The sequence below is a fragment of the Xiphophorus hellerii genome, chromosome 3 (genome assembly GCF_003331165.1).
Source record: "Xiphophorus hellerii strain 12219 chromosome 3, Xiphophorus_hellerii-4.1, whole genome shotgun sequence".
Taxonomy (NCBI): domain Eukaryota; kingdom Metazoa; phylum Chordata; class Actinopteri; order Cyprinodontiformes; family Poeciliidae; genus Xiphophorus; species Xiphophorus hellerii.
In genome coordinates, this window is record NC_045674.1 from 14,560,304 (window position 1) to 14,577,208 (window position 16,905).

Consider the following 16,905-nt stretch of genomic DNA (forward strand, 5'->3'; position numbering starts at 1 on the left):
GAAAAATCTGACATCCTCCTTCGACATTTCTGCATCATCACATGAATTTACCTGGAAGATCTCAAATCCGGCTATATCGAGGATGCCAATGAAGGACGCTCCTTGTCTCTGTCTGCGGTCCAGGGCTCTGTTGATCCTGTGGACCAGCCACCTGAACAGACGCTCATATGTTGCTTTCGCCAGCGCTTCAATGGCAAAGTCAGCCTAGAACAAGAAACATATATGATTCATTATATTGTAATGATGCAAAAAAATTTTGTTTATCTGGATTTTGTGTGGTAGACCAACACAAAGTCATGAAGAACAAGAAAGCACAGCATAAAGGTTGGGAACCCATTGCTCATGTGAACTTTTTTGCCAACATGCAAAAATGAAATGTGCCAAACATTGTCATGGGCTGGTCTGGGTTAATGGGAAAATGGTTTGAAGTAAATAGAGGACAGTGCTGGAGAATAATCTACTAGATTGAAACTGAGGCAGATGTTCACCTTGCAGCAGGACACACTCACCCTAAACATGCAGCACGAGCTACAATAGGATGTTTTGTAAGAGCATATCCATGTGTTCAAATGGCCCAAAGTGTAGAGCTAAATTTAACTGAGAATCTGAGGCAAGACTTGAAAACTGGAGTTAACAAATGCTTTCCATAAATGGGCTCCTGCAGAGCTTGATGATACACTGAGAAGCTGATTCAGGATTGTGTTGAAGCAGCAACACATTTAAAACATGCAGAACATTGACTGGGGTAAAAACATACATAAAATAAACAACTGGTTAATTCAAAAAACCATGTATCATTTTTCTTCCATTTCACACTATTATCAAGTATCATTTAAAATCTCACCTGTTCTTTTGTCTGAGCTTTTTGCACGTATTCTCTCCCAACTTTGATCTTCGGTGTGAGGATGGCGCGGGTGAACTCCATTATGTTGATGCCTAGCAGATGGCACAGCTTCTGAGCAGCCGTGTTGTCAGGCATGGAGGCCTGATCGTGGTTCTTCTCCTTCGTGAAGGAAATGTTTCCAAACTGGAGCACGGCAGAGATCACCTTCAGCATGGCTGGAGGAGGGGGATACAGCAGAGAGAGCAGGAAGGATTTACAAATGCAATCAAACAAGATAAAACATTTTCTACCCCTGCTCTCTGTCAGGCTCTTTCTTACACACTGACTCCTCTGGGGTGAAGCCCATTATTGCCACAGAGTCCATGGTCTGTGTGAAATTCTCTGCATCGCTCTGACCAGGAACAGGGATGGAGCCTCCGCTTAGGAAACGATAGTCATCCGCACTTCCAAGAAGCAAGTCCGCTGAGAAACAAAAAAGAATGGAGACTCAATTCCAAAAATGAAATAATTTAAATTAAACAAAACTGGCTCTTATATTTAGCAGCTTTGCACATTTTCCTCACCTCTAGTTTCTTCAGAAGCTCCACATAGCAACTGGTAAAATATGTGAAAGGTCCTCTCATCCTTGGCCTGACGGGTGGCCCGAGACTTTTCAAGGAGGTCTACATTTTTATTGTTAGGGACACCAACAGCGAAAAACAGGGTTGCAATTATAGGATTTTCTATACTAGACAATAATCTGAATCTTACAAAACAAAAAAAAACAACAAAAAAACCCACTTATAATCTGCTTGTTGTAACAACCAACAAAATCGAGATTCTACAAACCTTCATGCATATACAGCTGTGTTACATAAAGCAATGTATTTCGATTTTACATCCAAAACAAGTCAGGATACAGGTCTCAATGTTGGCACCGACAATATACCCTGCCACGTCAAAATTAATGCGGATGAATTTACCCTGAAAGAGACGATAGGGCAGGTTAGAGAAGTTTTGAGATGAATGCCAATGGTGCAACATTTCCTGTTTGTCCAAAGGCAGATCTTACAAATCTAGAGGAGTTGTCGTTCTTAACAGTCTTAGCGTTTCCAAAGGCCTCCAGTATGGGGTTGGCCTGCAGTAACTGTCTCTCCAGCTCACCCTGGGAAACACGGACAGATCTAATCAGCTTCAAAGCAGCAAAAAAAAACCCAACATAGTAGCTCCTGTGGAGCATTTCCACTGTAAATGAAAAATTTAAACAACAGTGCCTTTCAAAAGTATTCCTATGACTTGATTTGTTTACATCTTCTTGTGTTACAAAGACAAAACACATATTTTGTAAAATAAAAGAAAACAAAGTTGCACATAAATGTGAAGGAGAAGGAAAATGATTGGTATGCTTACATTTTATTTTTACTCATTCAAATCTGAAAAGTGTGGTGTGCATTTGTATTTAGGCCCCTGTATCAAAACTTTGTAGAAATCTAAATTTCTGCCCATTCTTCTCTGAAAAATATTAAATGAATTTAGATTTTACTTTGACTGGACAATTCTAACAATCAAATAATCTTAACCACGCCGCTACAGTGTGGTGCTGGAAGGTAAATCTACATCCTGTTCATCTTCTCACCAACTCTGACCATCTTTTGTATCACTGCTGAACATAAACATGATATTCCTATTTGCATGTTTCACTGTTGGGTTGGTGCGTTCAGGGCTAGTTATCCACCAGACAGACAGTTTGGCAAACATTTTACTTGTCTTATTTACAGATTCTCCCACCTGGGGTGTGGATTTTTGCAGCTGGATTTGATTTTTGGTTATGGATTAAACAGTGCTGTGTGAGATGCTAAAATGTTGGAACACTGCTGAAAAGCAGTTAAAGAGAATGGCTACATCTTGATAGGTTTGCTCTTGAGGGGAATAACAGTAAAGAGGGCTGAATAAAAATGCATGAGTTTTGGGCATGCCGTGGTGGCGTAGCGGTTGGCGCGACCCGTATTTGGAGGCCTTGAGTCCTCGACAAGGCCGTCGCGGGTTCGACTCCCGGACCGACGACATTTGCCGCATGTCTTCCCCCCTCTCCTTCCCCGTTTCCTGTCAGTCTACTGTCACATAAGGGACACTAGAGCCCACAAAAAGACCCTCTGGAGGGGTAAAAAAAAAAAAAAAAAAATGCATGAGTTTTAAAAACCATGTGTCATTTTCCTTTCACTTTCACACAATGTATGCATCACTTTGTGTTGATCTATTACATAAAATGCCAATGGAATACACTAAATGTTTGTGGTTGTAATATGACAAAATGTGAAAAGGCTCTTGGGGAAGAATACTGCAAGGCACTGTACTAATTTGTGAGGCTAACAAAAAATAGCTATGGCACAAAGACACAAACTGATGCATTTTGCAAAGAAAATGGCATCAAATCCAAATCACTTTGAAACAAAACAACAAATGATTCTCAAACCAAAAGCATGTACTGCTCTTAATTTAATTAGCGATCAAGAAAAAGAGCATTTATCAAGCTTGATCAGGGGGAAGACTCCATTTCTCAAGGGCCAGTGCCAAGCAGGTTCTGGATGTTACTGATTCAACACACCTGAATCAAATGGCTGAAGCAAAAACTATAGACTCCAGCAAAACCCCTAATTATCTAATTCAGGTGTTTGGAAGCAGAGACACATCTAAACCTTTCAGGACTCTGGCCCTCGAGGACTGAAGTTTGACAACCTAAAAGATTGAGAAGAGCGATTTGGCTGAAGCTTTGAAACAGAAGCTGAATTCTGGAAGATTCAAACAAGCTGCAATGCATTACTGCAGTTGTGTTGCCAATGCAGCAGCAGCCGTTGATGCAGCAGCAAAAGATGGGAATTAATTAAAAGAGCCTTGCTGCACAGAGCGCTTATGCTTTAAAGATACTCAGGATGTGCAGACCAATCAACATCAAAGGCAGAAAAACACTGAGAAAACAGAGCAAACATAATATGGAGGTATGTGCATCTCACCCACACCTATTCACACACCCAAATCCACACTCTTTCACACATGCTGTGCAGCTCTAAAAGTCATGAAAACCTTCAGCAGAAAAAGCTCAGCCCAACACGTACACAAGGCTTTAGGAAGCAAATGTAAAACCAAACAAAAACCCCATTAAAAGGAAGATTGTAAAAATATATGGCAATCTAGAAGACCAGGTAAAAGTCAGGAAAAAGTAAAAATCCACAAAACATGATTTTCATTTTGTTTAAGATTCAGATCAGGTACAGAAAGTGATTTTCCCAAGAGAAAATTAGCTGAATATGTTTATACTCACATATTGCATACTCTGGTGAATTGTGGAAACAAATGAGGTGTAATAAGGAGAGAACATTCATGGATGGGTAAAAGTGTGGATGGGATAAACAAACAAACAAAAAAAGACAAATAAGACAACAATCAAAACAACAGAAACAGGTAAAAAATACACAGAAGAAAGCTACCCTGTTAATAAGGACCAACATTGGTAGTGGCATTAACATGTTTTAAGTTAGTTGGACTCATTGTGGGGTTCATTAAGCAGAAAATAGGACAGAAAGAAGAAAAGACATAAAATGGCAGCAGGACAGAGATAACTCACCCTGTTCACCAGAGTGCTGCCTCTCGTTAGGGACCGAGAACCATCCATCTGAACATGGAGGCAAGAAAGGAAGAAAGAGGAGGGATAAGAAAATAAAGAAAACCAGCGCAAGAAGGAACGAGGGTAGGAAATATTGAAAAGGAAATGCAGAAAAAAGACGAACTCCCACTCAGAGCGATCTATAAATATAACCTGATTTAATCAGCTTGAGGTCTGAGAAAAAGTGGATATCAAACAATTTTGGATTATTTAAGACAATTTCTGAATCTTTTGCATCAAACAGCAGTATTCTGTAATAGTGCTTTTATATTCAGATTTGACGCATATTCAGAAAAAAAAAATTATGGAAGGACCTTGATACAATCCCAAGTTGTAGACTGAAGCGTTTTTGAATGATCATTATTGGAATCCCTAACTAAACCCAAATCCCAATCCCTGCTGTAGGATGGGCTGTCTCTATGGTAACGTACCTGCACGGCTTCCTTGTTTCTACCCAAAGTGCCACCTTTATGAGACGAGGCAACATGAGCCAAATACTGGATGACTTTCTTGGTGTTTTCTGTTTTCCCAGCTCCAGATTCACCTCTGCAACACAAACACACACATGCATGTATAAGGAACATACACAGCAAATACCACTGTTGGCTAATTCCTAAACATACAGCCTGAAGTATGAATGGTGTATAACTTTGGAGCAACAGAATACAAAGGAACAAGCGACCTAACAAAACAACAAACACAGAGGTCATGCAGAGTGTGATAAATCACAGGTCTGAACAGAAAGCAGGAGGAGGATACAATCTGTCTCTACTGACTGAAGGAAGCAGAGACAGAAAAAAGATCAAGGGGCAGCAGACTGAGGGATCTGACAATGACAGGAAGATTATGGCAGGGAAACATGGACGTAAGGAATGAAGACAGACAAGTGAGAAGTTCAGAGTTAAAATCACATGACATGCCTCAGGTTAAACTTGTGATTTTTTCTTCACTTCTTTTTGATTTATGACAAAGATTTTACAAAACTAAAGTTACAGTACATTCTGAAGGAAAAAGAACAGCTGCTTCAGATATAATGCCTGTGTGTAGCTTGAGTGAAAATAATTAGAAATGTATGGTCCAGATTTTGAAGGAGTCAAATCCAAATACGACATGAGACAGACACTCCCATGCTGATAGTCAGAGGACGAGAGGCATGCTCCTTATTTTGGCAAATGAGATTTAACACAGAGAGACATGCTGGAGGCTGATTGAAGGTTACTCACGTGCAAAGGATTGACTGATCTTCTCTGTCTGTGAAAGAGAAGCACAGTTAAATAAACAGCAACATGAAAAAACAAGTCATATTTTATGAACTATCTGAGGATGAATTTACATAGACATTAAAAACTAAATATTTTGCACTTCTTTCACTTTCTGATTTTGAGCAGATGTTTCTGTATTTAAGAATACTGGAACCAATGAGTGACTCTGGTTCCAGTCACTCATTAACATGACAGCTCTGGGAGAGACAAACCGCTCACCAGCTCAACTGGTCTCTCCAGGCAGCCGTATCGCACTCAGCACTGGCAGTCAGTGGGTGGACACCGTTTGCGAAGTCGGAGCTGTTTGTTTTTGCAGATTCTCACGCGTTCAGTTAGCAGGAATTCATACTGGTCCTACAGGTTTAAACTCTGTAGTAACACACCTACAGCTGTTGCCATCCCCGACCCCCTCAGGGAGGGCAACTGCTGAAGCCTCAGAGCCTCATCAGTCCTGTCCCATTATGTCAACTAGGCACGCAGAGGCATTGCACAATAAACCCTTAACTGCTTTTGAGCGATTGCTGGGATTTCTCTCCGTCTCGTTTCATAAAATCAACATGACAAGCAGGGCAGGGGGGGGAAAAAAAAAGCCAGTCGTGTAGAGTTACAAAACGCTCACCACATCAAATGTACAATCAAATCACAGCATCCAGGTTTTTAAAGGTGAGTGTGTTGCACTTCAACACTGCAGTCGTGAAAATCCTCTCATGTTTATTTTACATTTTAAGAGGTCTTGATAACAAACCACAAGTCAAGAATCAACCACGCCTTGAAATAGCATTCATATCGAGGCCAAGCGATCAAAGATCACGGAGGATATCGTGCAACAAAACGGAGCGAGGAGTCAGCCACAGGTCATGCAGTGTGTTGATTACCTTGAAGCATGCTGCGGTAGGCCGCCTCGGATATGGCATAGATGTGTGGGGGCATCTCATGGCGCTTTTTGCCGCGATACATCTCCACGATGGACTCTGTGTAGATGGGCAGGTTTTTGTAGGGGTTCACCACCACACAGAACAGCCCTGAATACGTCTGAAAGACGACAGGACAGAGAGGGTTATGCTGGCTGCATGTTAAACCCAGAGAAATGTCTAGTTTACGTTACTCAAACATAAAAGTTTGAGCAAGACAACATTTGCTAAATAAAGAGAAAAACTTAGAAATATAGCATGTTGAGTTTCTGCCAGGAAATTTGCCTTACATGGAAAGCAAACAAATAATTTTGTTCCTGAAAAGTCACTCTTTCAGTGAAGAAATGTTATTTGGCTTATTCCCTCCAGCTTTCAGCTTTTATATTATCAAACCACGAGAACTGTCCAGGAGGAAACATTCCGCTCCCAACATGAGACGCTCAGCATCTCCTACCAGTTTGGTCACTAGTTCACAAGCATTAAGTTCAAAACTATCACATTAAGCAATTACTTTCAATCTGTGATACACATTGCTCAACATGCAGTGCCTTGCAAAAGATCTTATGAAACTAAATATTTTCCCACAAACCTTTATTGGACGTTTATGTGACAGACCAACATAGTGTTGATGTGAAGTAAAAAAAAAAAATATGCCAATTAACTCTAATCCCTCTGATGAAATACAGTACAACCAACTGTCTTTGAAAGTCACCTAATAAGTAAATAGTGAACAACTGAGTCCAAAACTGAACTTCTGGGGTTAACACTGAACTACAACCTGAATATGCCATCCCCACTGGGAAGCATGGTGATGACAGCATCATGCTGTAATGATAATTTCCTTCGCCAGGAATAAGGAGGTTGGTCAACACAGATTGCAGAGATGGACTGAGTTAAATACAGAACAATCCTGGAGAAAAATCTTTTGGAGGCTGCAAAAGACTACAAACTTGTCAAAAGATTCATGTTCCAGCTGCAGCAGCTGAACTACTGTGTTGATTTAACACATACAATCCACCCAAAATATATACTGAAGTCCTTATCTATAATGTGAAAAAATTGTGACAAAGTTCAAATTATAACTACTTTTGTAAGGCAATCCATGAATGACTGAGTTCAATGCTTTAATGAGATGATTCCTGACAAATAAGGAAGTAAGTTCAGCCTGTGAGTTTGAGATAGATCAGTGCCAGTAATGTTTTCATAATGCATTCCAGTTGCAGTGAAAGTCATAAAGGATTGATACACACTATTGTATCTTATCTCATACTGTTACACACCTCACTAAGTGACATCAATAATCTGTCTGCTCATCAGTTATCTCCAAACTGTTTCTGAATTATTCATGACATTAAAAGGAACTTCAACATCTAATAACATTAATTTATTATTACTCTGCTTTAAATTCACATGCTGTCTTAATGCATATTTTATGAATGGCTTGTTGCATCTCCCATATCTCCTAACTACATTTTGGCCACTGTTATGGAACAGAGACTGAGGACATCCCTATTACTATGCCTAACGTCTCTGTAAGCCGACTCCTTACTGCTCCTCTCTGGTCGCATCGGTTACAGTCACTGGCTCCAGTGCATCAGGTGTAATCGTCACAGAGCAGCATTCATGCACTCACGTAGATCAGGCCCGAGTAGTATCGCTCTCTGAGGTTGTGCAGCACAGAGGCCTCGTTGAGGCAGGTGAGGTCGGCCATGTCCTCCACCTTACTGAAGCGCGGCGGGTTCATGCGCTGCACCTCCTCCCTGGACAGAGTCAGCTTCCTCTGGCTGTCTGTGAGCTCCACCTCCACCTCGTCACCGCGCTCCTCCCGAATGCTGGCCGACTGGAAAAGATTAAGTAGAAAATAAGAGCAAAGATGATGAGTGCAAAAGTTACTTTAAAACTTTAAATATTTTTCTTCCACCGAGCGATTTTCTGTTTTAACATTATAAAGGTGGTATTATCAGTAGTTCTTTAGGCTTTCTGGACATATTCCAACATTTTGGGGGGATTTTAGCAGCTTTTTTTGTACCTTCCAGCTCTTCTATCTGCCTGTGACAGCAAACTTCATAGTTTCACTTGAAAGCACAAAAATAAAGATGAGACATCATATTAAAAGTAAAGTTATTTACAAAGGATTATTAGTTTCCAAAAGCAATGCCTTTATGAAATTCAGCAAAGCCCAAACAGGACTGAAGAGCTGCTTCATCTATGGAAATCCCTTGGTCTGAGCTAAAATACTGCTAAACTGTGCTGCCTTTGGTTATGTTTCATAGATTTGACAAAGGTAATGGGAGCAATTAGTGTTTGTGATTCAAATTTCAAATTTTCACAAAAATCTATTAATAAAGAACACTCAAGAACACCAGAGTATGGTTCATTTTTGAATGATTTGTAACTTTACACATTTTTTCCATTTCAAATCCCATATCAAATCTCTGTTGAAAAGTAAGTGCAAGAAGAAAAGTAAGTAAATTGCATATTTTGATTTGATTTGATAAAATTGATGTTATCGGTGATATTATTCACCAATAATATCGAAATATCATGTTTTCTTGATGGGTTATTAGATGATGGCTAATTGTAATGTGAGACACCTAAAACATCACACAAGACATTGAATTTGTAGTAAGTTTAAAGTGTTTAGCAACTTGTATTTATGTCATTCAGCTTTGGATAAAATATAAGCTAAAAGATGTTTTAGTTAGAACATAAAGACAAAATGTAAATGAATTATAAAACAAACTGTAATAAAGGTTCCTATATATTTATTATCTCAAATCATCACAATTTAGACAAATTTGAGAAACATTTACCACATTGAGTTTGGTCATAATTATGATCTGCAAAGCATTCAACCGTTTAAATCACTGTTTGTGATATGTGGCAACAATATTTTAAGAAAATACAATTATTATTGTCTTGTTTGGTATCTAAAACAATATATTTGGGTGAGAGGCGGGGTTCACCCTGGACAGGTCGCCAGTCCATCACAAGACAACACACAGACATTCAGGACAAGAAAACCATGCACACACATCTAAGCACTAGAGGCCCCAATAACCAAACAGTCATGTTTTTTAAACTGTGATAGGATGCTGGAGTACCCAGAGAGAACCCACACATGCACAGGGAGGATGCCAGGATTTGAACCGAGGACCTTCTTGTAAGGCAACAGTGCTCCCACTGTGCAACTCTGTAACTCAAAACCAAAATTATAAATGAGCTGAAAGTGTGGATGTGACAAATTACAGATGAAAGATGTCATCAAAATATAAATCAGTGTAAAAACCAACTTATTTTTTTGAAACTTACATTTTTATCTTTTAGAAAATAAAAAAAATCAGAGTTTGGGAATATACGCATTTTTTCAAGCTCAGGTTTAATTTTTTTCAAACCTTAACAAATATGGAAATGATAAAATGAGATTATACTATGACATTTCCCTAAAGGGATCCAATCCACTCTAATCTTCATCTTCACAGAACATAAGAACCTATATGCAACAACCACTTTATCAGGTACACCAACTAGAACTTTTTGAAAACAGAGCTGCCTTAATTTGTCATGGTATAGATTCAACAAATGCCATTGAGACATTCTAGTCAGTACTGACATGACAGCATCATGCAGCTGCAAATTGGGACGATGTTACAGTTTTAAAATGACATTATCAATTTTCAATGCTCTCTGTGACCTTTAGCATCTTGGCCACTGTCATCTGTGTCAGACATGGGGAATCTGCTGCAGTGAGACTCCATCCAGCAAGGTAAACATCAGATCAACGTTCAAAGTGTGAATTCGTGGCACTTGGAATATTTTAGATAAGAGTTATTGCATTTCATGAATCTTTTGGAATATCAATATCATGCATGCTGGAACTGTGATGATAATTTACTGAAATACTCCATCCAAACATACATGTCATTCTTAGAGTTGCAGCTAATGATTATTTTAGTAATCCATTATTCTATCAATTATTCTTAAAAATAAGCCACACTGCGCATATTTTTCATTTAAAGACTTAAGCTTATTTTATTTAAAACACATATAAAGTGCAAATAAACAAATAATTAATTTAATTTTTAGAAAATAAAATAAAAACTATTGCCTAAAATACAATATTGCTGTAGTGTACACTCAATCATTTGTACAAAAGGATAATGTGCAGCTAAAAAAAATACTTCTAATGTCAACATGTATAAAGATACTTGACTTAACATAAATATAGTGTAGGCCTCATCTGTTGACTATTTCTTTTATTAAGCAATTAGTAATTTAATAGTAAAATGTACCTAAAAGGACATTTTTTACAGAATTTGAACCAGGTGATGCTAAAACTATGCATCACCTGGAACGTGAGAAGTTCTAGGTAGAAAATATTTATTTGTATATATTTGGCTTGATTACTTTTCTGGGTGTGTTGTTATTTTAGCAAATTGCATGTTTTAGTCTGTATGCTCTAGTTAGTGATTACTCGATTACTAAATTAGTTAATGATTATTTCAACAATTGATCCATCATGATTAATTCCTGTTTCAGCCTTAGTCACATTCAGAGTCACGGTTACTTTCTCATGATCGGTTGAACTTCAACAAGTCGTCTTCATCACTTCAAGACACCTAAATGCACTGAGATGATGCCGAGTGATGCAGTATTTGTTTTGCCAAGCAGCTGATCAGTAGAACCCGATAAAGTAGCCACTGTGTGCATATTACAGCTACATTTCCTTGTGATACAATGGACAATTGCAGAGCAGAGGGGCCTTCTTCTTGTTTCTGATCTTGCTGTGAATTTGTCTTAGGACCATTGCTTTGCTGTCTCTGCTACTTAAAATGCACAATGCATATAAATATGAGTCAGTGTCTCTAAAGCATGGTAGAAAAGTGCATGCCAAGGCTATGAAACTACATGATGACGTGCATGTTTCTGAGTTTTCCTCTAAGTATGTGTGGTAATTTGTTGTTTTTTTATCACTGAGAACGTGACTGTGAAATGAAGTCAGTGTCTGCAACGGCCTCCTTAACATCACGAAGCTGAAGGAGCGTATTGTTCTATTCATAGAGCTTTTTATGAAACCAGTCCAGCAGAGAGAAGGACACTCAGAGACGGGGCATTGAATTCATGAGTCACAACCTAAAATATGCTCTCTGAGATCCTCAAATGAATGCTGATGAAACTGAAAAACATTAATTTTATATCAAGAGCCTTTTGAGTGCATGTAATAGTTAATGTGCCAGTAAAGAATGAAAAAATATGAATAATAATGAATGAAGTAGAAACTAGAGCATTGTCACAGGGATTAAAGAGCTCCTACCATAAAGACAAAAGCACACACACACCCTGTGTTTCTTTACGTCACCTGTCTGACACACCTGTAAGACGAGGGAACAGACTTGGGGCAAATAATTTACAAGACGATTAAATTTAAGACAGTGAAAAGAAAGAATGTTGGGACAAGTTGTAAAAAGATAAAATGGCTCTGAGCCCTGAAATGATGGCTTACTGTCACAGCGGCCTACGTGTTTTAACACCTGAAGAGGTGATGCAATAAATGAGACAGTGAGTCAGGGTCCAGATGATGCTCGTGGATTAAATTTAATGTTTCAGGTAAACAGAACAGGCTGAGGAGTTGGAGTGTTCCCATGACAGCTCACCTCAAAGCCATGCTTCTCCGACGGCACCCACACCAGCCTCTTGGCAGCCCAGTCGGCCTGGCTGGCGGCGGAGAACATCGAGGAGCTGGCGGTGGGAGAACTCGTCCCCACGCCCGATGACAGGAAGCGGGTGACATCATTGGCGACGCCCCCCGTTGGCCTGGACATGGTACTGCTGGCACTGTGAGAAAACGAGAAACGAGAAGTGAGATTAAAAACTATTTCGTTCAGCGGACGGAGACGCTGATGGGATTCTGTGTCAAGAGATCACACGCTTCAGCACTCACGTGTGCAGAAAGAGCTGCGGTAGCATGCACGTAACATGCAGCCCATTTAAACCCGAGGCTGGACAGAAGATGGCCTAAATGGGAGATGCGGGAAATCAAGAGGAAGACGAAAATGGAAGAGAAACTGGGAGATTTGCGGATGGAGAGGGAAGAAGGGAGGCAAGGAGGCTTGGAGAAACAGCGAGACACATCAATCGACCGAGTAAACTGACATGACAGGAAAGCTGGGGGAGGGATGGTGAGGAGAAAGTTCAAAACAAATCAAACTCCCAGTTTAAAGCACCTCCTTCCACTACAACCCATTGAACCCAGCAGAGATAAAACCCTAGAAAGGAATGCATGGAAGGCTATACTGGAAAGGCAAAACGCTGAATCGCCTTAAGGGCTGGTGGTCCTGGGAGACAGGAGGTGACAGTTGCTAAAAGTGGTTACAGCTTTGACACATGAAGGCGATCCAGAGTCAGACTGACTGCAGCACAACAACAGGATGTTTCTAAATTTATTCCAACAACTACAAAGCATTAGTTCAATGGGAAAGCTTCTTATAATAGATGAAACAGCAGACAATGTAGACTTTATCATGCAAAACTGGGTGAGTTTAGGAGTTAAAGCTTTGGGGACAGAAAATATAATATTTTAAGTGAACATCACAGGCTCCTGGAATCTCTCCCAGCAGTCAATATGCAAAAGAGGTCATAAAAAAATGATAAAACAAGTAGGCCAGCTTAAGATCTGGAGAAGTGAAATAACAAAAAGGATCATTGGAAAACATGCTTATGAAGAAATATAAAAAAAAAGGTACTTAAAAAATGTATAAAAGTAATTCATTGCCTGTTGCCGCTGATTGTCACTGTACCCCCTGTTTATTGACTTAGTGAAAATACTTGCATACTCAACCAATAATCTGGGTCACGAGTCTGTTTTCCTTGTAGGTCAGAAGCTGAAACATTCAGGAACCGGTGCTATAGATCTATATTATGGGCCGGTATCCTGAAATACTTTTGAAATTCCTATCAGAATCTACTAAATTTGATCTGAAAGGGATAATAAACCATGAGGATAACCACGCTTCATAGGAACAAGGAGAAACAAGGACTACAAAAGACAGCAATGAGACAAACCTCATCTTTGATCCAACAGGCAGCTTAATGTCCAAATTTGTACAAGGAATGTGCTAGGTAATATGGCATCTCTGTGCCTCTGCAGGTATGTCATCAGGCCTGATTCCTGCTATGTGCCTCAGTACGACTCTTTTCCGCCGCGTCTTTATATTTCTACTCCCAACCCATACCTGTAACTCCAATTCAGCACTGGGCGTGGAGCAAACATGTCCACAAAAGAGCTGGCACCACCCAGACAGTCAGTATGGAGCTATGAAGTATTAAGAAATGCTCTCAGTCAGTTTATAGGCTGTATTATTATATATGTCAAAGGTTTCTTTAAAAACCCTTTAACAAAATTATTGTTAGAAACTACTGAACTCTCCTCTACCTGTTGCTGCTCACTGAAGGTCAGATGGCTGAAAAACAGCTACTACACCTTTCTAGCTTACAAGGAAGAATAGTTCTTGCCACAAAAAACCAAGAGACTTATGGTGTGGAAAACAAAGGAGTCACCCATCATTCTTATTAAAATATTTCTTTTAAAGAAGCATATTTAAAATGTTTCTATTGAAATAGGTTTGTGCATCCTTTGTGGTTCCTCTAATTTCTTCTTGACACATCTCCCTAACAGCAAACTTCAAGTCTTCCTTCAATAACAACATCCACAACAAGGAGTGTTATTGTTAGCACTGTTAGTACTTAGCTTAAGTACAGATTTTTAAATGACATACCAATCCGTCACCCTTTTGGGCTAAACAGGATTAAAAATGGCAGATTCTGGTTGTTATTTAGCTTTTTGGTGCAACTCTTTCGTGGTATTTTTTAATCCTATTAATACATGAAGTTGCACTGATTATGAACTTCCAGCTTTCTTTGACGTATGACCAGATGATTTTTAATTCAGTTGTTTTTTTTTATTGCTAACACATAAAAGATTTACAAAAACATGTGCTGGAGCTTGTTCGATAAGAACAGGTTTGAATCTAACGGACACTGAATTACAAGACAGGCAGCATGTATGCATTAAAGTATGCTCCATATCTTAATTCGACTTTATTTTATTAAACAAAGAGAATCAAATTATGCTACTGTATTTATAAATCCTAATTTAGATGCAGAAAACAAACAGAGGGGAAAAAATATATGTTTTCCGGTTCTGATAGAACTGATCAAGGGAAAAATTATTTTGATCTCTGAGTGAAGCTGTTTTGATTAGAGGTTTTCTCCAGCTGCGCATGGTCAGTCAGCTGGCTGAACTAAGTTTTCAATCAGTTTCCCTCGCCTACTAAAACACAAATTTGGCAGCTTGGAAATATTTCTGATAGCAAAACTTGTGGGCAGTCGTGGCATGGAAACCCATTACATTTAACACTGGAATATATCTGCTCAGCAGGTGACAGTGATTTGGCCACTCAAACAGACATCTAGACTGATAACCAGCTAGCATCATATGCTTGTATTACTCTATTAGCATTCTCTTAAACTAAAACTCATAAATATACTGTTGGTATTTTTATTTTTTGCTTTAGGCAGTTTATCAAATAATAAACATAACAGATAACCTATCTTAACTGCGATGTTTATGTTTATTATATATAACAGCAAGAGTAATTGTTTCTCTTTATTAAAGAAACAATAAAAAAAATGTCATGTCATGCTGTCTCACACCTTTGTGTGAAAACCATTATACCGTAGTAATTTTATACAAGGTTATCATACAGTAATAATGTCATCCCAGCCCACGCCTTGTTTATGATTTTTGCTTGTGGTGTTTGAATAACAATAACACTAAAATAAATGAATAACTGTAACAATCAATACTTTAATGAGTAATGGCAACATTAAGAATAAGTCTTGCTTTTTTTTGTTTTAAATAAAAGCAACTAGATAATATCATGAATTGCTATCTTGTTTTTTTTTACAATTTTATTTCTAACCAAGGTTATCATAACAGGCGGTGTGAATTTCCTACCAGTCCATGCCTGTTAGAAACATATCTTGATAAGGAAATGAAACAAAGCCACTGATGACATCATAAGTGAAAAGGCACTGCCTAAGTGAGTCACTAAATAATCTGAATACAAATCAGTGCTCTCTCAGCAATCACAGTGGAGGACTTTGCATTATCTGCCATATAGTTGCAACGTATCCTCCTCCTAAAGGACACTCACACACAGACAGAGACCTCAGGCTGTCGCAGTACAGCGTGGACTGAACAGCTAAACTCCTGCAGCAGCTGGAGTTGCCAAAAACCTGACTGCTCTCCTCCATAGCAACACCCCATAATAAAGCAGCCCACAGACAATACCCCCTGAGTTTGAACTGAGGTCATCCACTGCGGGGGTCCACCTCCTCTCTCTCCCTCTCTCTGTCTGTCTTTCTGCGGGTGTGTAATTATTAGGTTGTTCATGTATATTTAAAGGTGGCGACGTTGAAGCTGGAAACGCTTTTTTTCCCCCTCTCTCAGCTTTGATGCGAAGTGGCGACTTTTGCTTTTTTTTTTCTTTTTTTTTTTTAAAGCAGACACTGAGAAAAGGTGACATGATGAAGCCAGCGTCTGAAATAAAGACACAGGCCGGGCTGCAGAGACACACGGATGCGGCGTGGAGCCTAAAAATAACCGGCATAATTCAGAACTGAGACACAAAACTAAGGAAGAGAACCACACCTTGGGTGGAAGACGTGAAACATCTCTAGCTTGTAATTGACAAAATCACCCATTTTCACTCGTAAATTATTTTATTCATATATTAGGAAAATAAATCAGCGTGGCTACAGCCTATTAATATATAGGTCGAGTTTCTAAGATGAAACAGAGGGCATTTTTAAACCAATATGAACGTCGTCAGTCGCCTTAATGTTTCATGTTTAGGCTCTGAGCTCACATTTACTAAGCAAGCGAGGTTAGCCAGCTACGCTGAAATATGAGACGTTAAAGGTTATTGCCCCGGCTACTTACGAGTTGGATTAGGGTAAAGGTAATTAAATGTCTCACCTTCAGGTTCCGATGTGAGTAGTGGATAAGGCTGCGGTGTGAGGAGAAAACGGAGTGAGGTTGTTTCGTGGATATTTCCCTGCCTGGTAGGTGTGTAGCCTTACCGCATATGCGGTTTTTATCATCGCATTGCTCTATGAGCGGAGCCGCACACTCTCCGCGGTGGGAATAAAGTGGAGAGCACTGAGGGCGATGACGACGGCTTCAAT

At 39.3% G+C, this 16,905-nt stretch overlaps 1 protein-coding gene across 6 annotated transcripts in view; it reads right to left on the reverse strand.

Moving 5' to 3' along the window:
* Window positions 1-16,873, reverse strand: part of myh14 (myosin, heavy chain 14, non-muscle) — a 39,781-nt gene extending 22,908 nt beyond the window's left edge. For 2 of the 6 annotated variants that reach the window (XM_032557291.1, XM_032557314.1), the window contains exons 1-14: window positions 13,720-13,818; window positions 12,312-12,492; window positions 8,291-8,497; window positions 6,622-6,778; window positions 5,708-5,735; window positions 4,916-5,030; window positions 4,446-4,493; window positions 4,143-4,154; window positions 1,896-1,988; window positions 1,744-1,807; window positions 1,408-1,506; window positions 1,163-1,306; window positions 845-1,059; window positions 52-204 (exon numbers count right to left, since the gene is read on the reverse strand). In XM_032557291.1, coding sequence (XP_032413182.1) covers window positions 52-204; window positions 845-1,059; window positions 1,163-1,306; window positions 1,408-1,506; window positions 1,744-1,807; window positions 1,896-1,988; window positions 4,143-4,154; window positions 4,446-4,493; window positions 4,916-5,030; window positions 5,708-5,735; window positions 6,622-6,778; window positions 8,291-8,497; window positions 12,312-12,492; window positions 13,720-13,724 — 1,521 coding nt within the window. In that variant the 5' untranslated portion in view covers window positions 13,725-13,818. Of the gene's footprint in view, window positions 1-51; window positions 205-844; window positions 1,060-1,162; window positions 1,307-1,407; window positions 1,507-1,743; window positions 1,808-1,895; window positions 1,989-4,142; window positions 4,155-4,445; window positions 4,494-4,915; window positions 5,031-5,707; window positions 5,736-6,621; window positions 6,779-8,290; window positions 8,498-12,311; window positions 12,493-13,719; window positions 13,819-16,696 lie in introns of those variants that run through there. The other 4 variants (XM_032557307.1, XM_032557312.1, XM_032557298.1 and 1 more) reach the window with 4 other exon arrangements.
* Between the last annotated feature and the right edge of the window lie 32 nt (window positions 16,874-16,905).